Source organism: Myodes glareolus, chromosome 16, assembly GCF_982192425.1.
Source record: "Myodes glareolus chromosome 16, mMyoGla1.1, whole genome shotgun sequence".
NCBI lineage: Eukaryota > Metazoa > Chordata > Mammalia > Rodentia > Cricetidae > Myodes > Myodes glareolus.
Genome location: NC_142041.1, coordinates 68,886,496 through 68,913,758, shown reverse-complemented (window position 1 = coordinate 68,913,758; position 27,263 = coordinate 68,886,496). Strand labels below are relative to the sequence as shown.

Genomic DNA, 27,263 nt, shown 5'->3' with positions numbered 1-27,263 from the left:
ACACAGAAATTGTATTAATTAAATTACTGCCTGGCCCATTAGCTTTAATTTCCCATTGGCCAACTCTTATATCTTAATTTAACCCATTTCTATTAAATCTGTGTATCACCACATGACTGTGGCTTACTGGCAAGATTCTAGCCTATGTCCATCTCAGGCAGGAGATTCAAGGCAGCTGCCACACTGTCCTCCTTCCCAGCATTCTGTTCTGTCTACTCCACCTAAGTCTGCCCTATCAAAAGGCCAAGGCAGTTTCTTTATTCAGCCAATGAAAGCAGCACATAGTCAAAAGAACCTCCTACACCACTTCCTGGTCAGAGCAAGAAGGAAGCATGCATGCATCAAACTTGTGGGATCCAGTATATTTGCTCATGCAGAGCCCATGCAGGAGACACCAGGCTGCCTGAACCCCCACTTCGCAGTGTGTCTGTGACCCAAGCAGGTAGGAAGCTGCCAGGATTCCCTTCCTGGCTCCTCCTAGACGCCGGGCACTGGGTGTCTGTGTGAGCCCACTGACCTGACCCTCAGCACCCCCCTCCTTTGACTGATTCTCTCACGGTTTCACATCTTCTGCTGCCCCCACTTCTCTGTTCCCAGCTTCTCCATCTCTGCCTGGGATTGCTGGTATGATGGGGGGAAGGAGTACAAGGATGGAGCCCTGTTTTCCTCACCTACCACCTTCCCCGGAGTGAGGTGGATAGTGAGCCTGAAGCTAGGCATCCTCCTCTACCCTCATTTCCTCCTAGAGCAAGGGTTCTCAGGTATGACTGGACTTTTAGCAATAGCACCACCTGGGAGCAGAGGAAGCCGGTGTTCAGGGATGGGACCAGCTCTGGTGTAGGTACCAGTATGGATCCCTATTCTTGGTCTGTCCCTGCCGATGTATCTGAGGTCAGCAGCCTCTGGTGAGTGGGGCAGGTGAGCAGAGGAGAAGGCAGTGTCTTCATCTTTTGTCTCACATGGGATCCTCCATGTGCCGACACACAACTGTGTCCTCTATGGTCTGCACTCACAAGAATGTGTGCATACACTGGCGGTGAGGCCAGCACACGCTGTTGCCCACCTAGTTCCTGAGTTTGCTAGATCATCACAGTTTGCAGATTTGTTTCTGTGGAGTTGGGAAGTAGTTGTTCAGACATAGATGATGGAAGTCCGGCCATGACAGGTTTTACAGGAAGCCTTCCCTTGATCCCCTGTCCTCTCCCCTAGGGACACTTTCTGTAGTGTGAGCATCTGGCTCATGGAGCAGCACATGCGAGCAGACTTCCTGGACACTCGGGCATCCCCACAGCAGGGCCATTTCCCGCCTGTTATTTGATTTCCCATCATGGTCAGAAAGTTTGTGAGGCCAACTACCCAGGATTTCTCTGCAGGATACATCAGAATTTCCCGTGTGATATCCTGGAGCCTGGGATGTGCCCTGGGCAGCAGAAGCCATGAATGTGAAAATGATGGGGTCTGTCATGTGCCCATTTGGGTTGCTCTTTGGGACCAGTAGCATAAGATGCATCTAGGAGCAGCTTGTTTCTGCATGCCCCTCGTGATAACTCCACCTAGCATGCAGTTCCAGGCAGTGTCTGTACACCACCGTCACCCCAGAGGAGCAAACTGCCTGCCCTTCCAAGTGCCTGTGTGTCTTTTAGAATAGGAAAGGTTCGCAAAGCAATTTCTCAGTAGATGATCCTTTCAGTGACGCCTGAAGCCAGAGACTAGCCCTGAAATAGCCTCAGAAAGGTATGGCATTAAATACTGTACAGACTCAGTCTCTTCCTATCTGGAGGCAGCAGTGATACTTTGCTGTTTGTTTGGCAACACCTGTGTTACAAGGATGGCATTGATTCCTGCTGGGATCTGTTCTGACCCATACAAGGGTTTGTGGTCTCCTTTTGCCATGTGCTAAGGAAAACAGTGTGCCTGTAGCCCGCTTGTAATGATGATGCACTGCCTGGAGCCCCGGAAGACTCCCAGTGCCCCTGAGAATCCAGAACCACATCTTCTAAAATAAGCTTAGCCGTTCTCCATTGGTCAGAATGGTCCCACTTTGACACCTGAGTGTGGCTAAGTAAGCCATGGGACTCACATAATTTAATTCATGGATTCTGGGATTTGCTTATGACTGCTTTGATTTTAGGAGTGTCCTCTTCTGGTACCCAGCAGATTCTTACCAAAAGATGTGTTTGGGTTTTTCAGCCTTCTGACAAGGAGATGTTCAGCCATTCAGCGACCAGCCTGACAACAGATGCACTGGCCAGCAGTGAACAGAACGGGATGCTCACCAACGGCGACAGTAAGTTCTGTAGAGGTATCACTGTGAAAGTACTAGATTTCAGATAAGGTCGGGGCTGGAGTGATGACTCAGCAGTTAGGGCCACCACTGCCATCTCCACCGCCACTACCAATACCACCACTACCACCATCATTGCCACCACCACCACCACCACCTCCTCCTCCACCTCCACCTCCTCTTCCACCACTACCACCTCTACCTCCTCCATCACCACCACCACCTTTACTGTCTCCACCACCATCACCACCACCACCTCTACCTCCTCCATCATCACCACCACCTCTACCTCCTTCATCACCACCACCACCTCTACTGTCTCCACCACCATCACCACCACCACCTCTACCTCCTCCACCGCCACCTCCACCTCCACCTCCACCTCATCCTCCACCGCCGCTGCTGCTGCTCTTCCAGAGGACTTGAATTTGATTCCCAGCACCCACGTGGCAGCTCACCACCACCCACTACTGCAGTTCCAGGGGATCCAATGCCCTCCACAGGCACCAGGCTTGCAAGTGATACATGAACATACATGCAGGCAGAACACCAGACATGTGAAATAAATATTTCATTTTTTTGAATAAAGGAAAAAGGTAGCTCAGAAATTAGGGGGTATTCTCTACCCGGTCACTATGACTACTAGTTTTAGCCAGAAATCTCATTTGCATAAAGACACCAGGAATCTGGTTGTTGGCTGCTGGGTGACAGGAGCCCTGTTAGCAGTGTGTAGTGGCACCTGCTCCAGCCTTGACAGTGTCTACTCCTCCCTGAGTCCCACTGAGTCCCACGCTGACAGGCAGCACTCAGTCCCCCGTCTCCAGCCCCCAGCTGTGCATCACATTACCGCAGACCTTGAGTGGGGAAAGTTCATTAACTTACGACTGTCCAGGTCACAAGTATGAGCAGTATTAAAATCCAGATGCCCGCAAGCCTGCTTCCACTTCCTGCTAGGGGCTGATAGAGAACCACTTCTTGCTTCCTGCAGCCTTCTGCATCCCTTAGTCCGTGGCTTCTCCCTGAATCTCCTAATCTCCTGCTGTCCTTTCTCTTCTGCCCTTTGGGACCGTTTATAATCCCTTGGGCTTGTCTAGGTAACCAAGTTCCTCTACCCATCTCAAGGTCGGCCGATTACACATGTGCACACACGCACGCACGCATGCACGTTGGTACATGACACAGCATGTAGTTTCCATAGACTGGGATGTGGACATCTTTGGGAAGTCACATCCTTGTCACACAGCCATTAATAACCTGACCAAGGTTTGATTATCACAGAGCTTGGGGAATCTGTAACTTGAGCCAGGCAGCGTGATTCCAGGGCAGGCACTCACCATTCTGTACAGCGTTCTGTCTGACACACAGTGTACACTGACTGACAGGCGTAGTAGCAACAACTGCTGCCCGCGTGGCTTGCATTCCCTAAGGCAAGGCATCTTCCTTCCCCCTTTATGAAGGAAACTCAGGGTCATCAGCATGGCACCGAGTCTATAGGTGCCAGTGCCCCTCTGTGTTCTGGGACCAGATAACTGGAGCCCCACAGGAGCTGGAACCTGGGACTGCTAAATCCAGAGTGTTAGGGATACAGCATTATCCCGCACATTTCTTTTTCTGTTCTTCTCCCTAACAGTTTATTTTACTTTCCATATGTGGATATAATGTATTATGATAGCATCCACCCTCATTACCCTCGCCCCCCACCCACGCTCCTACCGACCCCTTCCTCTTCCCGGCAGCCCCCACCCCCCTTTCTTGTTTCGGTTTTCTTGGTTTGTTAGTGTTGCTGGAGTTTTGTTTCGTGGTTTAGGTGGAGGCCTCAGGAGCCCTCCCAGCTGGTACACTGTCTCTCCTGTCTCTAATCTCCCTAAAGAGGTCCACTTGAATAAGAGCTTGTCGTTTTGATGTGAGAATTCTGAGAGAAGGATTCTATTCTGTTCACCTCTGGGTCTGTACCGGGTTGAACAGACCCTGGCATCTGGTCAACACTCAAAATCCATGCGATAAGGACCGACTGCCAGGCATCATGGTTACCATTTTAGAGGCAGTCCAAGGACATGCTGGCTGGACTTCTGTGAGGCACAGTGTCTGGCCTTTGGTGATACGGACCTAAGGTGCATCACTGCTGCTCCCCCTCTGTCCTAACAGCCAGATGAAAGCGACCTGTGACATGGGACGGGCCAAGAAGAGCGCCTACTCCCTCGAGGGTAACACGCGTGCCCCATTTTTGGTATTTTGCCAACTTGGCTTGTTCTCTGGCCTGGGGGTGGAGGCAGGGCCTGGTGTGAGCTACAGGCAGGCCCTCTAGCACTGCACCACAGCCACAGCCCAGGTTTGCTTTTCATATTGAGATAAGTTACCCAGTCTGACCTTGAATTCCGTCTTCCTGCCTCAGCCACTTTAAGCACATGGCCCTGCCTGGAATGTTTCTTTGATCCTGTGCAATGTCAAAACCTCTGCCTCCATGGGTCTCAGCAGAAGTAACAGTAAGTAATGATAGGAACCATGAGTCAAAGTATAGCTAGCCCGCATCGTTTATTAAATCATGTGCGGGGAATACAATGGCTAGCTTCTCTTTAAATGGAATGGAATGAGATATGGCTGAGGATCAGGTTAATTACCACGGACTTGATGGTCTAGCATCGTGGCGCCCTGCACTGGTTATTACGCGTTGCTCTTCCTCTGTTGCTAACACCCCTCCCCCTTCAGTTCTTTCAGAAGATAGCACCTTGACCTGCATGCAGCATTATGAGGAAGTCCAGACCTCGGCCTCGGACCTTCTGGATTCCCAGGACAGCACAGGAAAGCCCAAGAGTCATCAGAGCCGGGAGCTGCCAAGGATCCCCCCAGAGAACGCCGTGGACGCCATGCTCACAGCCAGGGCTGTGGAGGGGGACTCGGGGCCTGGCATGGAGGGGCCCTACGAGGTGCTCAAGGATAGCTCCTCCCAGGAGAACATGGTGGAGGACTGCCTGTATGAAACTGTGAAGGAGATCAAGGAGGTGGCCGACAAAGGCCAGACTGGCAAGTCCAAGTCCACATCTGCCCTGAAGGAGCTTCAGGGCGCCCCCACAGAGGGCAAACCCGACTTTGCTGAATATGCCTCTGTGGACAGAAACAAAAAGTGCCGCCAGAGCATTAACGCAGAGAGCATCCTGGGAGCATCCAGTGACCCGGAAGAGGAAGCCCCCCCTCCTGTCCCAGTTAAACTTCTGGATGAGAATGCAAACCTTCCAGAGAAGGGAGAGACGGAGGCAGAAGAACAAGCTCCAGAGGGGACCAGTGGACACAACAAGGTGGGCTTTTGTCCTGACGTGCAGGTTGCTGGGTCCTGGGACGTATGAATAATACTAGCAGGTTCATGAAACGATGAGACGTGACCCGGGCTAGCGTAAACTGTGGTTGGCCATTCCACCCTCTAAGTCTTGAGACGCTGAAGATTTGTGCCTACAAAATCTTTCCCTCTCGTACCTCATTTGGGTAGTTTCCAGTGTTTATTTTATATGTTATTAAACCAATATTAGTATCACTAAGAACTAAACAGGCAAGATTCTTTGCCGCACAGCGCCTGTCTCCTCTGTGTGGCTTCCTTGGGCAGCGTGATAACTTTGAGCCCTTCAGAATCCCACAGCTGGAAGCACACTGGCCTGTGCAGAGAGTCCAGATGTTCAGGGTCTCTACTCACAGCTTGTTGTGTATATTTTCCTCTAAACCAACTCACAAGTCTTATTTTTCACTAATTTCTATGCAATATTTTTAAGTAATTTCTAAAAAGTTCAGTCAGCAGAGGTCTAAGATCCATTAGCAGTCCGCAGCCTTTGGCACACATGTCTCAACAGCCTCTGAGTCACAGGGAGCCCCACAGTGGATGTCAAAATGCCCCCACCGTGTAAGTAGGCCCACCCCACTTCCTGTTATCTAAAGAGATGAATGCCAGGTTATCTTCCAGTCATAAGTTCACGTCCAGCCTCTGCAGGGAGGACAAGGAGGGACCAGGAGCTGAGCTGGTGATGGTCACCCTTCCTGTGGCTGTAGTGTGAGGTCATTCTTCACACTGTTCTGAGTTTGTCTCAACTCTTCATGTTATCTGTGAAATCGGCTGCCGCAAGCACCTCCGAAGTATTTGCAAACGTGTTCATAAGCTGCGGTAAAATCCAAGTTTCTGCCGTTCCTATAACCAGAGACAAGGAAAGCGACGTGAGTGTGCGCTGCCTGGAGTAGAGAAGCTCTTCCTAGTGAGCGTTCAGACGGTAGAAGGGTTGGTTTCTAGTGTTAGTGAGTAGTGTTCTGCAGATTCCGCGTTAGAGATTGGAGACCCACATCTCAGGATCCAGTCATCCCTCACCTCACAAGAGGGATCCTCTTCCATGCGAACCATCCCAGTTTTAACCAAATTAGGAAGATCAAATGTTTGATATTCCAAAAAAGATTTTATTGAGCGTCCACTACATGCCATATGGTCTTCTAGATGTTCTACACCAGTGAATAATGCAGAAATGGATGCAAATCCCAGGCCATATGGAACTTAAGCTTGGCGGGGAAGAGATAGACATAATACAGTTTAAAGGGAAAAGTCACATAAGGAAGATTGGGCATAAGTTGGGTGGGGGTAGAGTAGTTGCTCCTACCTCTATATGAAGGGATTCTTGAGCAGGGTCTAGGGAGCCTGAGAAAGCTGGGCAGGTGCTCTTCCGGGCACTGTGCACTTTGGTCAGTGGCTGGTGTGGGAGGAAGGGTTGGGATAGTGAGCAGAGATGGGCAAAGATGAGAAGACTTTGCAGACAGGTATCTGGTTATGTCCTGGGCTCCTGGTCTGGATGAAACCAACAGAATGCAACAGTATAATCTATGCTGTGAAGGCTTCCCCTGCTCCAATAGCTATAGCTAGAGGGGCTCCGGGCAGGACAGAGGCAGCAGAAGTGATGAGAGGAGCGAGCCAGACCAAGAGCTGAGGGCTGGCACAGCCTATGGGCACAAGGAACCTCCACAAACCAAGATAGAGGATCCCAGGAGGGCAGGAGCTGGGCGAGCTGCAGTCCTCTGCTCTAGTAATGTTCCGCGAGAGCTCAGGACTGGCCCCAGTGCTGCCACACCTCAGGGCAGCCGGGGACATGAATCGGCGAAGCAGGAAGGCTGGGGCTGGAGTCACACGGTTCAGAACTAGCAGGCAAACTGTTTAAGCTCGTGGCAATGGAGGTGTGTCTACTAGGACTGGAAGAGTCCTAAGAACAAGGATCTGGGGCTGGGAGAACAGCGGGAGAAACCAAAATAAGAAAATAACCAGGAAAGGTGGGGGGAGTTGCTGGAGACCTCAGCACACACAGGACAAGCCGTCACTGCCGTGGCCGTCATTTGGGACCAAAGCGAACAGTTTGAAGGTAGACACTTGGCTGAAGTGGGTTGGCTGAGGAAAGTTATCTGAGGCATCTCTGGACAATAGTGAGGAAAGAGGGAAGTACAGTTGTTTGTTTGTTTGGTATCTAACGTGTTTATGTGCTGGTGGAGATGTCCCCGCCAAGGGAGAAGAGCTGGTGATGAAGACAGTGGGAGAGAGGCAGAATAGCACTCACAGTCCAGTGTGTGGGGGGATGGCTGAGAGCAGGTCAGGCCAAGCAAGTTCACGTGTGGTAACCGGGAGGGGACAAAAGGACACCAGGGCCGTTATGGGGCAGGGGAGAGTCCAGAGAAATGTATTTTCCCCTTTCAGTTTTCTCAGAGAATCCAGAAGCGAAGCCATCCATAGGTGACTGAGGTAGTGCTATGGGGGTGGGTGAGGAGAACAAGAAGCTACCAAGTCGATGGGCCTGCAAGGAGGACTGGATGCAGGATGTCTTAGTGACATAGCCTAAGACACAGAGTCACTCTGAGGGCCTGCCCACTGGCTCAGAACAGGGAAGGAACCTAAGCTTCCCCACTTATGACTGACTACAGAGTAATACTTGCTAAAGCTGGAAGGAGATATCCCAGAAGGGGACTCAGGAAAGACAGTCGCATCACAACTGTGTTGTTGGATCCTTGGAATCTGATACTAAAAAGAAGAGTTTGGATGACGAATCCTGGCCTGAAAGGATTTCTAGGAACTGGGCTGGTGGAGGACAGAGAGGGCCCCGGTAACTAAAGGCCTGACTCAGTGAAAAGACACTGAGGGATGGTGGAGCAGACTGTCAGTGTTGGGGAGAGAAGGTGGGACGGGTGTGTTTTTGTTAGAAATAGTTAATAAACCAGAGCCCAACTTATAGAATTGAGAAACAAGGTGGGGGGGGGGGGAGATCTATAGATCACTGAGAAACAAAGCAGGGGTGAGATCTGTGGATCGTTGAGAAACAAGGCGGAGGGGAGATCTGTGGATCGTTGAGAAATAAGGTGGAGGGGAGATCTGTGGATCATTGAGAAACAAGGCCAGGAGAGATTGTGAGATTTGTGGGTGTTCTTCCTGGTGATACTGGCAGGCTCTCAGATGTGGCATGCTGGCATGTTGTATAGGAGGGTGATAGTATATCAAAGCCTGTTATCTCTCCCTTGGCGATCATGAGGAACCAAAACCGTGGGTTTGGGAACCACTGACTGATTTCCACTGCACACTGAAGTATTAGACCTCTGTATAGCATGGTGTGCTGGGCAGTCATGGGTGTGCCAGCAGCTGGTCCACGAGACACATGACAGCCTGCAGTCTGTAGAGATCCCGGAAGGCCCTGGTCTAAGCGTGGGCGTACATGAAGTCTGCAGAGATCCCCGAAAGCCCTGGACTAGACATGGTCATACATGAAGTCTGTAGAGATCCCGGAAGGCCCTGGTCTAGACGTGGGCATATATGCGCAGAAGGTAGGTTCAGCTATTGGCTTCAAACTGCTTTACTTTAATTTGTATTTTTTGACAGAGATTTAGTTCCTTGTCATACAAGTCTCGGGAAGAAGACCCAAATCTTACAGAAGAGGAGGTAAACTTCAATTGTTTTCAAATAACCAAAAGCATGTGTTTAAAAAATAGAGACATCAAGGGGCCCAAGAGCTGGTTCAGCAGTTCAGAGCGGAGGAGTTCAGTTTCCCAGCCCAGGCTGGGCAGCTCACAACACCCTGTCTCACCAACTCCAAGGGAATCCAATGCCTCTCAGTGCAGAAGGAAGGGCTGGACAGACATGAAGAGGAGGCGGAACTAGGGTCAGGAAAAAAGGAGGGCACTTTAGTTACCAGCCAGGGTAGGTCACCCTAGAAGGAAATTGGCAGCGGGCTGGAAAATTCCCGAAGTCAGGATGGCTGGGAGTAGGGAATTTGATCCTGCCTGGAAGATTGGGAAATGTCTCTGGGTGGAATGTTGGATGCAGGTCGCTTCAGGAAAAATGAAATCAGGCTAAGACTAACATTGTTTAAAGCCACCAGTAAAAACAAATGGTGGATTTCCAAGAACGGGGTAAAAACTGAGACTTTTGTGGTGCCTCCCAAATGTAGAAGCCATGACCATGGCACACTTGGCGCTAGGTTCAGATGGAGCACCAGACCCCTTCCCTACTCCCACTGTACGTGGCTGGAGTGGAATGCCCAGTGTGGACAGAGCACCAGACCCCTTCCCTACTCCCACTGTACGTGGCTGGAGTGGAATGCCCGCCCAGTGTGGACGGAGCACCAGACCCTTCCCTACCCCCGCTGTACGTGGCTGGAGAGGAATGCAATCCAGTGTGGGGGCTTTGTCACTGTATAGCTCTTGAGTGCAGTGTGGGAAGACGAAGAGTGAGTTCAAGGCATGCCTTCTTCAGATGACACTGCCTAAGCCCCAAGAAAGGAAATTTTACCCGTCTCCCTGGCTGCACAAGGCAAAACCTAGGAGTCATCTTTGAATCCTGTTGCCTCCCCATCCTCCCAGGTACAGCCAAATGCCGAGGTTCTTCAGGGACCTCCCAGCCTTCTGCCTCACACCTCCATCTCTGGAGTGCCCCTCATGGCCCCTCCCCATTCTTCCCCTCCCACTGAATCCCTTGTGAGTCTGCAGCTTCCCCCTCTACGAGTTTTCCACCAGCCGGGGTATCTCCATCTGGTCTTGTGAGAAACCCACAAAACTGGGTTTCTAGAGTTAGTCAAATACTACTAATCTACAGAAAGGAGATAGTGTGATTATTCTCTAGCGCCATACTTCAGAACTGATGTGGATGGCAAAGGGGACTCACGGGGGTGGGGCAGTGTTTCCGAGCACCTAGTGGGGAGGAGGGAGGTGGCTACAGACAGCAGCTCATTTCTCCTTCTTCCCTAGATCTCAGCGATGTATTCCTCAGTGAATAAACTCGGACAGTCAGCGCCCAAACCCGGACCGTCTCCGAAAGGGCCAGAGTTGACCTGTCAGTCCCTGCGGGGACCCCCACAGAGGTCATCCTCTTCCTGTAATGACCTCTATGCCACTGTGAAAGACTTCGAGAAATCTCCCAACAGCCTCTGCACACTTCCCTCAGCAAGGAGGCCCAGTGAGGAACCCGAGCCTGACTATGAAGCCATACACACTCTAAACAGAGAGGAAGAAAAGGTCCCTCTGGAGACCAATGGCCACCTTGTCCCCAAGGAGAATGATTACGAGAGCATTGGGGACTTGCAGCAATGCCGAGATGTCACCAGGCTTTAGCAACCCAGAAAGAAGTCTCAAAGAGCCTGTGATCCGGCTCATCCGGGACCACTTTGCTGTGGAATGATCATCAGTGTCCTATCGCTTTAGTTAACCCAAGTCAAGCACAGGGGCACAGCTGTTCCCCAGTTTCTGAAGCAGTAAGGTACGGACCCACCTGTCAGGGCAGGACCCCATGCTCACAAGGAACCCCAGGTACATGTGACCTCCACATCCCACAGAGGAAGGCAGGCTGTGAGGGGAAGCTCCACCAGCCAGTGCTGAAATTCCATCTGCCGGGGATAGCTGCCGCCCACCCTGTGGAGCCAGGTTTCCTTCCTCACTCTGCTTCTCTGCCTGCTACCAGTGCTAAATCATCCTGCCTCCCACCACTTGTGACCTGGCCACGTCTGTGGTTCATCCCAAGGAGGGTTTCCCACGGGCTTGGCACCATCTTCCGCTGGATGCTAGGATGGTGAGAACATGCCGCTGTTCCCATGGGCTTCCCAGATCTGCCTGCTTGTCCCTGGGCATCTGAACGGTACAGGCTATAGGTTGGGGGTGGGGTGTCCCTGCAGGCTCTCGGGTCTTTTCTCCTAATTTTGACGGTGCACCTGCAATCTTTCCACTGTATTTGAGGTATTTAGACACTTTTCCTATTTTTCGTGTTCAAACCTTCCCCCACAGTGTTCAGAAAGCTTCTCAGAGTTTCGGAACTCCCAGTGACAACCATGGTACTTGTTTAAGCCCAGGGCTCTTCCTTCCAAACAGAGCCTTAAGGTTTGTGTTGGGACCCAGACCACATGTGGACAGCAGCCATGTGTCTGTCCCCAAAGGGCTGCGGACATGAATTTGTATTTCCAGTGATGTCTGCTGCCCACATGTGTGACTTTCTTGTCATCGATGGTAATCTAAGAGTAAAGTGTATACATTTATTTTATTATATAAATTTATAAGATGTTTTATGTTTCATGCCTAATTTCTAGAAAATGCCAGAAAATATATATTAACTATTTTGATTTTATGTATGATGATTTATACTCTCAATTTGAAAAGGCACCATAAAGCACATAAGCTAGATAATTATGAGTAGTTTTTATTCTTTTCTCTAACAAGTAATATAACATTGAAGATTTGTAAGGACTCAGCTTTCCAAATGGTATTGGGAGCTCCAGATCCAAACATCCAGGCCACTGGTGATACACATGCAGTTGGCATAAATGTCCGTGTAGAAGTGACAGACACCACTGAGACAGTCAGTGTTAAAAAGAAGGCACACTCTGGCTTCAGACGTTTGAACTTGCTGAAGGGCTCAGACTCATTAACGTCTATGACATCTCTAAGAACCTCAGTGGTGGTGGTCACCTTGCGGTACTTGCCAGTGCAGATTGCCTGTTAGACTTTTTTTCCCTTCATTTGACAAAAATCAGTGGCTGAAGTAGCTCGGATTACCAGTTCAGCCTGCTTTCGATTCAGTCATCTCTCTAGATCTTCCAAGGCCAACCTTGTGAACTGCATTCACTTTTCAGTCTTAAAGGAGCAGGCAGGAAGCCTTCCGGCACTGACGCAGACCGAGGCCATTCCCCGCCACTGCTGTGACTTCTGACTCTAACTACGTAATAACCATGCTGTGTTCCCTCCTTGTGACAGAGTGTGACTGGGAGGAGGAAGTGCCCAGCTTGTGGCCTGTGTTCCCATCCCTGTATTCATGAACTGACTTTGTCGCTGATGTGTACCAGGCTTGTGGGGCTGTAAACTCTCTTAGTGGTGTCAGTCAGCCCAGTCCACCCATGAAGATGCCACACAGATAAACAGAACCACTGCCAAGCAGGGTGCCTCCCCTGCCGAGGAGCAGCAGAGGGCAAGGATCTTCCACAAACATGGACTTCCACGGCTGTGTATTAATGAGTTTGACCCAAGCGTCTCCCGGGTCCCAAGGGTCCCGTTGGTACATGGTGCTACCCCTGACACACGGCCCTCCCAGCCTGTGCTGGCCACACTGCCCTCCTTCCAGCTCAGAAGTTTGATTGTGCTTTATAAAAAGTCTTACTTAGCAGGGAAGCTGGTGTGGGCGCTAAAGTATTTAACTCTTTCTTTAAAGACAAATTGATTATAAACAATCATGTCACCTTGAAATCTCGTCGTCAGAATGTCCCCCGAGTTTTCGGATATCGTATGCAACATAGTCGTAAAATATGCACTGAAATCGCGCTGCTGGCTTGAGCAGCGGTAACTGGGTGGTGGCGGAGAGCACCTTGAGTGTACTTCACAAGGAACTGGGGGGAGGAGCAGGCAAGGAGAACAGCTCTGCTCGGCCGAGCTCGGTACGTAGTCACTGTGTATGTATTGCTGTGCCATCGCTGTTCGACCCGATTACCCAGGGTTTCTCCACTTCATTTTGTGTTGTTGTAACTTTTTACTCCTTTCCTTGACTCAAAGTCTGTGTTCCTGTCTGAGCGGGACAGAAGCACTTACCACTGGCATCCGCAGTGTGCACTGAGCACACCCAGCCTATGTGAAATCATCCTTGAAGAGAAAAACAAATCATAAGCATTTTTCTTTAAATCAGAATTATAATCCTGTCTAGATTAGAAGCAGCTATTTCTTTTTCTTTAAATACTTTTAGAAGTCTGAAAGCATTCTCTGCTGCTTCACGTACATTCCAAGTGTAAGCTTAGAGAGAAGCAGGCTTTCTTATATGAAATGTTCAAGAAATTCTAAAAGAAAGTCATTTTTACAAATATGTTAGCTGCATATTTTTAATTTGTCTTTTTCTAAATCATGTCGATAAGCCTGTAAAACTTCTACATGATACAATATTCCCTGTGAGAAAAAAGTGTGTGAGTTTTCTACAGTAAATTCAACGGAATTGGATTCTCCCACAGTAAATTCTAATTGAATACTTAATAACAATAGGCCATGAACACAGAAGTAAAGTCTCCCCCAGCATGCCACAGTGCTTTCCTTAACTTGGTTTCCACCTGTATAATTAGAACACTCCCTGCCTTCACCAGCGATAAACTATATGTAATCACGTGTGTATGTATGTACCTATGTATGTATGATGTGTTGCTGGCTCTGGCACAGCCCTGGTACTAATTAGGCTGTGTTCTATTATATGTTTGGAAAGTTTATCCTACTAGTGTGATAAACTTGTGTCATAACAACAGAATTAAAAGAAACCATTCTCCATCAGTTTCATTTGGTAATTATGGAATACCTTTCTGAGATGCTTTTATTTAGTTTTCCCATTGAATACATTCAAATTTTAAATCATGTTCATAATTCTCCCAGTGAAAAACAATGCTGTCTGAAGATGCCTTTGTTATGCTTTGACTCAATGCACATTCCGTCTGAGAAAAGGAATGTAAACAGGTGTGCTACTCAGTGTGTGTCAAGGAAGAGAGGGAGCCAAAAGCAGCCACAGAGAAGCGCTGAGCCTGGCTGGCAGGCAGGGCGGCCTCCTGGTAGCCCAGACTGGTTATCATGTGGGGGATCTAGTTTATTCCTTGTGAAAAGCCGAGCATTTCTGCAGGAGCAGCGGGTGATGGTGGAGTACGGAGCCTGTCTTGTGATTCCAGACTGAAGCAGGATTTCGTAGATGGGCAAATGACACTAATCCCGATGCTCCTTGTGATCCGGGGCGCCATTCTTCTGAAAGTGTTGGTCTCTGGAACACCCACAGCTTAGGGCTGGCTGCTGGAATCACAGTCTGTAATGATGGTTATTTCCTGGAGACCCTGAGAGGTGTATTACACTGAGCCAAGGGGACGTGGAAAGTGTGATGTTGGTGCTAGTGAGTGGCTGCTGGGAAATAGGATTACGTGTAGACAGAGTCAAACGTGGATTTCTTTACGGCAGCACCCGTGTCTCCTGCCTGGCCGGGGCCTGGCTGTTCCTCTGGGCATTGTTCCTGTCAGGACATCAGACAAGCTGAGAACACTCGTACACAAGAACTTCACTTCGAGAAGCTGGCCCAGAACCCAGGAAAATTAGCATTTTTATCTGGAATTAGGTAACAAAATATTAAAAAAAAAAAAAACATGGTCCAGAAGAGAAAGAACATCTATATGGTTTTTATCCTATTTTTGCTCATTTTCAAGTCTGTTTTATTTTTATATTTTATATTTTATCTCTAAATATTTGTATTTTATTGTTATTCAAGTTCTTTTATTTAACTGAGAAATATTTGTTCAGATTCTTGTGAACAGAACAAGTCTATTTAGAGGTGATACTGAAGATCATTCCCTTTAAATTCATTTGTCCTCGTGCAGACTTTCCCCTTGGGTTGTCACTCACATTCTGTGGGCTTTGTTTTAAGAGCTAGGAGCTGGGCATGGTAGCTCATGCCTGTAATCCTATAACGTGGAGAGTGGGCAGAAAGATCTGAGTTCAAGGCCAACCTGGGCTACATGGAAAGACCCTGTTTCTAAATTATTCTGGTCCCTCAGGTCAGCTTCTATGTGTGTGAAGGTTGGTGACCGCCCCACCTCAGACTGCTGCGCGAAGCTGGCACAGGAAAATGCTGCCAGGTTGTCACCAACAGCCTCCCGTTTTCCAGGGGAGTCTGGAATACAGCCTGATGCACACACTGTCCGGGTGTCTCATTTAAGCCCCTCCCTCGTGAGGGCAGTTGAACATAGCATGTCTCTTAGGTTCCCAACAGTTCAAAGGTTCCTCTTACCCAAGAATAGTACAAAGTAACTCAAGACCCAGCTCCATCAGCAGCTGTCTGTGGATCTCTGTAACTGTCTGATCGTCCAGTCCACAGAGGAGTGAAGGGGTTTTCAAAAGTGAAAATGCTCAAACCTTGGTTTTATATGTGCAGAACCATCCACACTGCCTCAGAATCTTACAGGGTCCCGGACTCTGGCGTCTCAAGGAGGCAGAAGCACCAGGGTGTGAAGTCGTTCTTCCCGCCTCCCTTTGCTTGCTCCTGCCCGGATAGCCATCTGTCCATTTGTCCATCTGTCTCAGGGCCTCTTCCCAGCTATCCCTCTATGCTGTATCTCCAGGATGTCCTGTCTCTCCAACCAAGGATCACCAGCCAACGTGGAACCACTGACTGTGGCTCTGGAGTGACCACCTCTAATTCCCTGCTTCTTAGGGCTCCAAGGAAAGGTCACACAGTGACCTGGAAGCAGACATAGATGACCTTGCCCATTCCTGACACAGTTCCATGTTTTCTGTGTAAAACCCATTGGTGAACCTGATGTAACATTCCCTATCACTTGGGCCTTTTCCACTTCCTTTGTAGTGTAGGCCTCTCTCTCTCTCTCTCTCTCTCTCTCTCTCTCTCTCTCTCTCTCTCTCTCTCCCTCCCTCCCTCCCTCCCTCCCTCCCTCCCTCCCTCCCTCTCCTAAAGTCAGTCTAGAATATCAGTTCCCTGCTACTTCACAGAGGGCTGCCACCGCCCCCAGAGGACTGTGCAACCATTCCCAGTGTTTATCTGGTAGAGATGCTATATGGAAAAAGCCCAGAGCACTAAGTCTGGGGCTCCAAGCATTCTGAGTATTTTTAGTGCTTTTTTTTTTTTAAGTATCAAATACACATTTGACTCTGAAGGGGGACAGAAAATAAAACCTGAACTAAGTGTTGTGTAGCGTCCTGATTCTGTTTGTCTCTAAAAAACATACTGCCCCGCTCCCACCAGGCACTTGGAATCTCTTAAAGCAGTGGTCTCAACCTTCCTAGCACTGTGACCCTTTAATGCAGTTCCTCGTGTTGTGGTGACCCCCACCATAAAGTTATTTTGTTGTGACTTCGTCACAGTAGCCTTGCTCGTGTTGTGAACTGTAATGTAAATGTTTGATATGCAACCCACAGGTTGGGAACCACTGTCTCAAATGTAAACAGTAAGTGTGTATAAATGAGGACAATTAACTCACAATTTAAACGTGTTCTTTGGATATTTTCTTTGTAACTCAAGAGTAAGCCAAGTTTGTGGGTAATGTAGTATGGTCATTAAATCTGTAATCTGTAAGCCAGGAGAAGCAGCCTTTCGAGTATATTTTTTTCTAAAGACTGAACTGTTTCAGCTAGGAAGATCAGCTCCTGGAATAAAAGAACATAACTCCCAGAGCCTTTCTAGCAGAATGTGACACCTGTCTGCCAGTGTACCAGGGTGTTTGTTCTTGCCTATAGTGTTTCAATAGTTTGTGTGGGGGGAGAGCACATTTTGCAATTTCTTGGAAAAGTGAATTATGTGCTGAATTAAATCCTCCAGTTTAGTCTAAAGAGAGTTACTGGCTTTGGAGACAAGAGCACAGGGCTGTGGTCCCTGCTCCATCATCGACTTTCCTATGTGACCTCAAGCAATGATTGAACTTCTCTGTGCCTCAGTTTCTCCATATTACAAAATGGGGATAATGATAATCAACCACTGCCTACCTCATAGGGATGTTTGGGGACAAGTAGGATGACCTAGGGAAGTGTGGATGCTTTGCCCTCCTTGAAAGGTGCTACAGAAATTGCGTTGCATTGTTTTTAATGATCCAGTTAATTGTATTTAGGGTTAGATAATAGCAATACTTCCTGTCGTGTTTCAGTTTGAGGCACATTTCTACTCTTCTATGGCCAGATCCCGAGTTTCCATTCAGTGATGGTACCTAAGGAACTGACACGGGTGTGTGCTTTCTGTCTGATGGTAATATGTCAATTCTGAATGGTCATAAAGGCTAGACTTTAACTTGTGATGTTTTCTAGTTTACATGTAATGAACCTTACTCAAGTTGTCTATTAAAAGTATAATTACTTGTAAATAACAGGTACGTTGTAATTAAAGGCACTTATCAACTTGTCTTTGTTCTTTTTAAATTGTAATAAAGGTCAGTTTTATATAAAAGCTTGCTAAAATTCATTTGATATTTGGAAAGGTCAAAAATGACTGATTTATATGCTCTTAATACATACCAAATGAAAGGATGCTAGCCATCAACTGCCACCATAGCCAGAAGACTCTGCTTGATGACCAGAGCTAAGAGCGCTGTGGTTAGAGCCAGATTTCTGCAGAAAAAGCATCAGTGTTTCTGAGTCTAACTGTGGCTGACTCCAGGGATCTGCTGGACAGTCTGTGCTGTCAGGATCAGAGGGTAGAGCCTACTGAGAACTCACAATGGGGGGTTGAGCTTAGCACCTGTGTTTTGCAATTGCTAATAGACTTCCCAGGAAGCCTGAACAATTTAGGGTGGCATTGCCCTCCTGTGCCCCGCACCTGTAGAGATTTGCCCCAGTCTAAGAAGAAACTTAGTTTGTCTGAAGAAGGAAGGCATAGACCCTGGGGGCTTCCCTCAGTGGGCAGCCTTGAATGCTTGACTGTCTTCTCCTGACCAAGACTGGCCATAGAACCAGAAGGTGGGACAATGAGAGTTTCCATAACCCTGTAGGACCAAGGCCATTCTCCCTGTGAAAGCTAGAGCTAGACAGAGCCTTTCCTGAATCCTTAAATCCCAGAATCCTCCTGGGCCACCTGGGGAGCTGGAGTCTCAAGCTCAGCAATTTGGTCTGTGTTCTGTCACCTGGGAAACAGGACACACTTCATGTCCACCAGAAGTGGCCTGCCAGTCCCCACTCAGAGTAGACGTTTAGCGAAGGAAAAGAGAAGTCTGACCTAAAGTCAGTGGGATGCAGTCCACTCATAGTGTCACTTTTAAAGGTCACCCGCTGAGTGCTTAACAGCTGCATTATGTCCGTCTGAGTCTGCGCATTCGGACCTCGGGGAGCACGCACTCATCCTTGGCCTTTGTCCGTCATTCTGGAGGATTACTAATCAGAATCTTAATGCTGAACTCCAGGTTGTGTGGAGCTGACTGTGGACTGGGCACCACATCTGTCCCCAAGACATCCCCATCCGTACATCCCAAAGTCATCTCGAAATGTCATTCTGGGGCAGAATCGTCTTTCTCAGCTGTCCCCTTTGCCCTTTGGAACACACGTTAGACTGAAGTGTTCCCAGTTACATATACTGCACTCCTGTTGTGCTCGGCGCTAAACAGTGTCTGCCCTGGCTCAGATTCCCCCACTTTCCTGTCCTCCATGGCCCAGGGAGCCTGGCTTGGACCGGTGTCTATCAAGCCTTGGTATTTTGTTCTTGGGATGTTCCCCTCCTGAAATCTGCTCGGTGGCTATGAATCTCTGAAGAAATGGCAGGGAACCAAGACAAAGATGTTCTCCAAGTGAGACCAGCCCAAAAAGTGCCAGTAAAGTGGAGGGGGCTGAGCATCTGACGTGAAAATAAACTGCCTCGTCACCTGATAGAGCAGGCGCACAGACAAGAGATCCAAACAGACAGCTTTTCCATGCTCAGACCCAAAAGGAAAAAAGAAGTAATAAACCCTCATAATATTAAAGTAGGGAAAGAAAAGAAAAACCAAAGAAACCTTATAAAGGCACTGATTCAACTGTGCTGTAAGGCAAATGCCAAAACTCTCAGCTGAAAGCTCGCGGGTCACTCGAGCTTATATCCTCGTGGCCTTGGAGCCTACCTTCAAATGTTTGACATACATGTTTAAATTTCCAAGGTATGCAGTATCCCATTCCCACAGTAGGTGAGAGTCCCCAAAGGCCTCTGTGAGCAGGTCAGACAGAGATAATGTGAGACCACGGGGGTGAGCCAGCCACAGAACAATCCAGATGTGGAGCATTGCTGATGCCGGGATGGATGCCGTTGCCTGGATGGATGCCGACGCCAGTGCCAGTGTCTGTGCCGATGCCAGAACTCCAAACCAGCTAGACAAACGTAGAACTTCCCATGCCTTCAACACCAGTCAGTGCTGGACCCTCCTGCCAGGTCCCCGATGCCTCTCTCTCTAGAGTACTCTAGACAGCCTTCCACAATGTCACCAGAATTCTCCAAAAAGCCAGCTTGTTTCCATCAGGAGAGAGAGAGGACAGATGGCTCAATGAGGTCAATGTGAAGGCCCTATTGTTTTCCAGACATAGTACCAGATCCTGGGGACACAGTTCCCCCAGAGGTGGCCTGGCAATTCCAATACACAGTACACCAAACACTTAGCAAGTGGACTTAGCAGAGCACGGACGGACGCCTGAGTGAGAGGAGGCCATGTCTGCCCACATTGTCTTTTTTCTTTTTTTTTTTAAGGAAAACTTATCAGTGTACCTTTCCTCATCAGTAAATACAATCTGTGTACAACTGGAGGACAGCTCTCTTCACTAATACCCATGTTCTAGTATGCAATCTGTACACAGCTGGAGGACAGCTCTGTTCACTAATACTCTGTTCACTAATGTTCTAGGGGGAGTAAAGGGGAATTCATCAGATTTCAGGCCCTAAGTGAGAGACATAGACCAGGCCAATGAGAGCAAGCTGAAGTGGTGTGCAGGCTCAACTGGGGCAGGGAGAATGGCATTGGTCCTGCTCGATGGTGAAGGGGTCCCCAGACTACAGGAGACAGGTCTATAGAACAGAAGAAGCAAACCACTGAAAGAAAAGATAGGAGTACAAAGGAGCCTGGAAGGAAAAAAGAGTGTGTGTTTAGGATCTCAAAGAAACTGTGATGATAAGAGTTTTTAAAAAAATCTAGAAGATGGGCAGAAATCAGAAATCAAAGGCACGGTGAAAAGAAAATGGCGTGGGATCATCTTGTGACTCTGGAAGCAGAGAGAAGCTGGGGAGATTTAGAACTGACCTGTAAAGACCGTCTTTTGATATAAAAATAATATACAATTGGGTTCACAACTTATATCTTAAATGGAAACAAGTTTCAGAGCTGAATCCAGGAACCAATGAGATAGCACAGTCAGCCAAGCACCTCTAAGCTCCAGGCCTCTGTTGATTCCCCAGGACAGAATTTGTGCCCCCACAAAAGCTAGATACAGCGGCACACATCATTTTAGCACTAGGGGTAAGGGGAAGGCTCTCTGGGTGCCACTGTATCTTAGAAACTTCCAAGCCAGAGAGGGATCTTGTAAACCTACTAACTACTGAGATCCCGCCCTATATGTTATGTTTAGTTAATTGTTCCAGCATCTTCAATCTTTCCAACAATCTAGGAATGAAAGTTGCTTGCTATTTTCATTATACAAATGAACAAACTGAAACACCACATCCAGATAAGTTGCCCAACTCTTAGGATTTGAACTCACGTAAACTCATTTCTAGTCTGAGTTCTGTAGCAAAATTGTTCTGTGGAAGAGTTCGATCAGGGTTTAGAAGCTTAAGTAGCACAAACAGTACCTCCAAGTTATAAAGAAAGTTGGTGGTATCTTTGCACCCCTACATTTCTAAGAATTTTTATAAAAGCATAAATCTGTGCATCCGGCTATGTGTTGTGGCTAGTACTGTAACCCTAACATTCAGAGGGTTGAAATGGGAGGATTCCAAGTTCAAGCCAATTTGTGCTGTCTGGCAAGCCCCTGTGAAGTTAAGTACGTACACGGGCAGAAGTAGCAACATTTCTGAGGAGTGAGCTATGGCCTGGTCTCTGCCATGCACACAGTAGGGGCTCATTATGTGGTTAGAGTGATGATAGGTAAGCAGAACAGCAGGGAGCATCTGTGCTGCCGGCCTCCAGGCTCAGTGGAGTGTGCTGTGGACCTGCATCAGGCAGGGGCTGAAATAACTCCTAGACATAAATTGGTGATAGAACTGAAGGGATCTGATGCCCAAGACCATGCAGAAAATTGTGTTTGTTTTGTGTTTAAAATGTGTATCCCAGGCTTTCCTCAAACTCCAGATCCTCCTGCCTCTGCCTTCTTCAACAAATCCTATTGGCCTGCCACCAGAGCTGACTGGGTTTTTTGTTGTTGTTAGGTTTGGTTTGGTTTTTGGTTTGTTTTGAAACTAGGTTTCTCTGTGTAGCTATCCTGGAAATCAGTCTGTACACCAGACTGGCCTCGAACTCAGAGATCCACCTGCCTCTACCTCCTGAATGCTGAGATTAAAGACATGTGCCACCACGCCTGGCTACAATGCAGACAATTAAAGCGCTTGCCCGGTATACAGAAGTCCCAAGGTTCAATCCCCGTACTTACCACACGCTCCCCCAAAGAGTATTGGCAGTATTTGTAGCCACTGGTAAGATACTTGCCTATCGTGTAGAAGACCCTGACTTCATTTCCCAAAACCAACCAACCAAAAGCAGTCATTTTAAACACATCTGAAGCCACACAACGGCACATGCCTGTAATTCCAGCACTCAGGAGGCATAGTTGAGGCCAGCCTGGGCTACGAAATGAACCCTGAATTCATTCTATATGAATTCTATATGAATTCCTCACACCCCAAAAACACCCAAATGCCTGTTTTCACAGAGAGATTCTTTATTAAGCAAGGAAGAAAATTTCTGAGTCAAAAAACAGCAACAAATGACCTTGCAGGTGTAAGGTGCTAGGGTGGGCTAGGATGCTGTGGTAAGGAGATGGGGATGAGGGAGCGGGGAAAGTGGTGTCTGTCCCGGAGGGACAAAGGACTGCCTCCAGATAGAAGAGACAGGCATGGCACTAGGAAAACGGCAGTTTATAAAGGTAAAATGGGAAAGCCCATGTTAAGATGAGGTGTTCAGTTTTAATTGGGCGTGTTAATTAGGTGAGCCAAAGGGGGCTTCTAATTGCTGAACTTCAATCCTTTGGTAGCTGGACCTTAGTGGTCAGCCTCAGGAGGAGGAAGTGGCCAAATAAGGGAGTAGACCTTGGTGGCTGGCTCTAGGAGTGTCATCTAACAGCTTTCAGCAAGGCAGAGGGAACGGGGGAGAAGGGCAAGGCCGGCCAGAGCCCAACTTGCCATGCTCAAGCTGGCCAGAATCCCTTCAAGCCCTGCCTCAAAAAAAAAAAAAAAACAAGTGAAGGATTTCGGGCAGACATGAAATAGCAAGGTAGATTTCTGGTCGAAGATGAGGGTATCCATGAACTACTAAGGAAGGAGACAGGAAGAAGGTAGACAGGGATCTCACCTTCCACAACTAATACTGCAACAACCACAGACTTGCCTTTGACCTCCAAATGCTTCAGTAATAGCGCCTTGACTTCCCGGTGAAGGAACTCATGTGTTATCATGGAGTTGAGAAGGAGACACACAAATTGTCCAATCAGAATAAATTGGAAAACTATCGCTTCCACTGAAATGTGGTTAACCAGACCTGGAGCAAATTAGAGGCTCTTTCATTCATGGCCTCACTGATGGGGTTCCCAGAGTCCTAACTTAGTTCACCTTACCTTAACCACAGCCCCAGTAAACTCCACAAGAGAGTGACCAGAGCAGCGTTAGTTGACAGGATCCGTGGTCCCGGGAATGAAGACGAGCTAAAAAGAACTAGCAGACAAAGAAGCTACAAAGAAGCTAGAAAGTTCCAGAAGAAAACCATCTGATCGGTCCAGTAACACCCAACTTGCATTTTAAGAAGTGGGGTTAAATCTGATTTTCACATTTTAAAAATGTACCCCACACACTCTCCTCTTGCTAGCCAATTACAAGAAGATTCTGCAAACAAAAAACTTTCAGCTAAAGATTTCTGTTGCAGGTAGCAGTGTTAGTGTGACTTTTCCTTCCCCCATGTTTCTCTTGTTTTGTTATTTATCATAACTGTTGAGGCCAATGACCTTGAATTGTCCTGAGTGTCTACCACTTGCTTGCTTTCTCCTCCTACACAGAAGGATAGAAGGAACAGATTGACTGTTTCCTTGGGAAATGTTAAATATTCATGTCCTTTGGCACCAGTGCCTTCCCACTGAGTCCTGAAATGACAGCATGTGTACCCAGGCCCAGACTCTGCTTGCCACCTAGAGCCAATGCCCCCTTGCTTCGGTGTCAATGGATTCCTGGTCTGGCAGCACCCCACCCCCAACACTCAGAACCATCCTGCTGCAAAGGTCACACACACTCTCTGTGGAAACCGAAGCAAAACCAGCACTTTGCACAGCGAGTATATTTATTGCCCAACACAGTCCTCGGGTCTCTGAGGAGTGCCAGCGGCCTTCCCAGGAGACTGTCTGCCCTTAGACCGTGCTAAGCTGTTCATGACTTTTCTCTCTTAGCCACTAGACCTCTTCTGCTTCCGGTTTACAAAACCAGGAGTGTACTGAGCACAGAACGCTGGCAATGAAGTCCTGAGTGAGCGTATATTTTTGACGTGGGCACAGCCAACAAGCTCAACGCCCTAGGTGCATGGGAAGCTTGTTATTCCTTTGCGGTCCCTTTAAGGACTAACCACGCCCACTCCCAGCCACTTCTGACCTCCTGGTCGCCATCTTAACTCTCTCTCTTCTGTCTGCCTCTTGGCGTGTGTACACGTGTCTCTGTCTCTCCCTATGTTTCTCTCTATGTCTCTCTGTTTTCCTCTTCTTTAAGTAATAAATGTCTTCCTCTTCTTTAAGTAATAAATGTTTAGCTTTATGTATAGCCTTATGTCCATTTACTCTGCCGTCCACCACATCCAGCCACCTGACTCTGCCACTTGCCCGAGGAACCTGCACTGCTCTGGCGGCAGCCTCTGCCTGGCTTGCAGGCCGCTCGGGGCATCCCAACCTATTATCTTTTTAAAGAACAATATTGGTGCCATGACTCAGATATCCTTAACCAGGTTCTTTTTCCACTCCCACCACTGGCTTCCCGGACGGCTTCAACCGGTGAGCCGCTCCTCGTTCTGCTACAGATGGTTGCTTTCCTTTACTGGAATCGTGCTTGGACGACCCCGGGGGTTGGTCCACCTGTGTTAGCACTGCACACTTCCCGTGCTGTGCATTCGACTAGGGACCGGGTCCTTAGTTTCTTTATCTTTTTTCATTTTCACTTCTTTTCTTTCCCGCTTCTCTCCTCTCGTCGAAACCGCCGCTACGGAGCGGCCCAAGCCTCTGTTTTCTGAGTAACCTGCCCAGATCCAGCTAGGCCCATAACACCCCACCCGTGACTCGAGGACGCTTGTTCACGTGGTCCTGGGCGTTCGTTGCATGGGTTTTCACGATTCAGACTCTGGATAGTAACCTCCATGGCAGACAGCCCCCGGCTTTTAAAATTCCTGCTGGCTTTTCCATTCAAGTCATAATATGGTGCAGTTTTTTTGGTTCCAGCCTTTTGCTCCCCTCTGTGGCTTATGGTTTGGCATGGCAGCTCAGCAACAGGGCAGATCACGCCTTTAGGTCACTCTTTATTAAGCTTAAAATCCTTACAGCTCAAAAATTGTAACTTTTCCCCCGCAACACGTGGTCACCGCCATGTTCACTGGGGTCAGGTGACTTTATTGCTATCTCGGGTGAGAACCAGGTAATGTGACCAAGCTCTCCCACTGTTATGAATGTCCTGCCTTCCCTTCCTCCTCCTTGGTGTTCACTGAAATCCTCTCGTTAACTCTGATTGCAGGTGTTTTACATAGTGACACACTTCTGATAGGGCCCATCAAAAGCGTGCACTTTGCCTAATTCCTGTTCAATCTTTCTTTGTATAATGATTGTTCATTACATCTCGTTTCAGACTACAAAATCATAAGTCTCATATTTTAAACTGGTATGTACTTTTACCTCTCTTATATTTAATATTAAGCTATTCTCTACCATTGTCAATTCTGCCACTAATCTTAATGTTACAAACAGTTTTTTTTCTTTCTGTCTGTCTTTTTACAAATGTGGATCTTACCTGTTAAGAGTCAGTACAGTCAAACTCAGACCCAACCTTCCAGACAGATTCTATATTGCAACTATACCTAATACACAGCCCTCAACTGCTCAGAGATCTGGGAAATGTGATATTTAAGTATTTAATTATTTAAAAAACTTTTCATAACAAAAAGAGACAGGTTGGCTCCTAGCAGCAAGCACTCTGTTTCCTCCAAGAAGACAGAAGACAAACGGTCACAGACCAGCGTCCATCTGCAGTTTGCTTCGACTGCCAAGCGCTGACCATTGGGCAAAAACTGCCTTTCACCTAAACTGGAGACCTCCAAACGTGGACAAAATCACTGGAATCGACAGCCTAGCTGCCCAGGTCGAGGTAGGCCTGTCTTCCTACAGATTTCTTAGCCCACAGGGTCTTCTAAAGCCTGACAGGCTCTGCACTAAACAACAAAGGTCAAATGCAACCTTCAGCGACCAGGGAGGACCCAAAAGAGTAGCTCTGGGTGCCAACCAAGTAAGTTCTCTGTCATTTTTTAATCAGTAACTCAAGTAAAATCTTATCCTTCTCAAAGATCTCTGACAGTTTGATAGCTGAGAGGTTTTGCCAGGCTGCCTCACCAAATAAAAATACCTTTCATTGTACAATGTATATGTCTAAAACTTCTATTTTTCTTATGAGTTCCAGGGAGCAGAATTAAAGAACCCACCGTAAACAGGTCAGATACATAACCCCTCAATTCCCTGGTCCTAAAAAAAAAATTTTTCTTAATTTAACTTTGTCCTCTGGTCTGCTAATACCCTAACCAGGTACAAGGGACACCAGACATTTCCATGCCACAGACATCTGTCCTGTCGGGAGCAGAGACCAACTACAACTATGCCAGGATGTGACCAGCACCCAGCCTTCTCTCGGATCTTCCCCCTCCCAAAGACGATGCCCACAAATCAGCCGGAAGCAGTCTTGAGAATTCGCCGCCCCAATTCCTTCAAACTGTAATGTCTAACCTTCTGCTTTTTATTATAAAAAGGATCCGGGAATGTTATTCCTTTGCGGTCCCTTTAAGGACTAACCATGCCCACTCCCAGCCACTTCTGACCTCCTGGTTGCCATCTTAACTCTCTCTCTTCTGTCCGTCTCTTGGTGTGTGTACACGTGTCTCTGTCTCTCCCTATGTTTCTCTCTATGACTCTCTGTCTCCCTCTTCTTTAAGTAATAAATGTTTATCTTTATGTATAGCCTTATGTCCATTTACTCTGCCGTTCACCGCATCCAGCCGCCTGACTCTGCCGCTTGCCCGGGGAACCTGCACTGCTCTGGCAGCAGCCTCTGCCTGGCTCGCAGGCCGCTCGGGACATCCCAGCATCATATCTTTTTAAAGAAAAATAAGGCTGGCAGAGCATTTCCCATATATAGGTCAGACTTGAAGCTGGCATGGCCTCTCCCACTGGCCCAATAGCTAGTGTTTACCAACACCTGAGGACCTTTTACTTCCTCCTCCAGGAGGTTATGGCCTGAGACTGCTCACCTACAGACACCTCCTGCAGAGACTAGCTGTACCTCTCCCGGGCTGTACCTAAAATGCTGAGGTTCTGGGGTGGCCTGTGTGGCCCCATCAGAGTGTGCACAACCCACCCGACTCCAGCTTTTCCATACGTATGTCCTTGTGTCTGTCAGTTTTCTTTCTTTCCATGCCTCTCTTCAGGTCTCGAGATCGAAGCCTCGGCACCTTTCCTTTTGATCACAGGATCTCAGGTGTCCCAGGCTGGCCTCAAACTCCCTTTGTAAAGAACTGGTTCCCATCGACTTCCGATGCTCCTGCACGTTCCTCAGCACTAA

General features: G+C 48.1%; 1 protein-coding gene across 2 annotated transcripts in view; it reads left to right on the top strand.

Annotated features, from left to right (window-relative positions):
- Positions 1-17,708, top strand: part of Pag1 (phosphoprotein membrane anchor with glycosphingolipid microdomains 1) — a 149,876-nt gene extending 132,168 nt beyond the window's left edge. For both annotated transcript variants that reach the window (XM_048419804.3, XM_048419803.3), the window contains 4 exons: positions 2,191-2,287; positions 4,991-5,577; positions 9,159-9,218; positions 10,523-17,708. In XM_048419804.3, coding sequence (XP_048275761.2) covers positions 2,191-2,287; positions 4,991-5,577; positions 9,159-9,218; positions 10,523-10,885 — 1,107 coding nt within the window. In that variant the 3' untranslated portion in view covers positions 10,886-17,708. The remainder of the gene's footprint in view (positions 1-2,190; positions 2,288-4,990; positions 5,578-9,158; positions 9,219-10,522) is intronic.
- Positions 17,709-27,263: the final 9,555 nt, after the last annotated feature.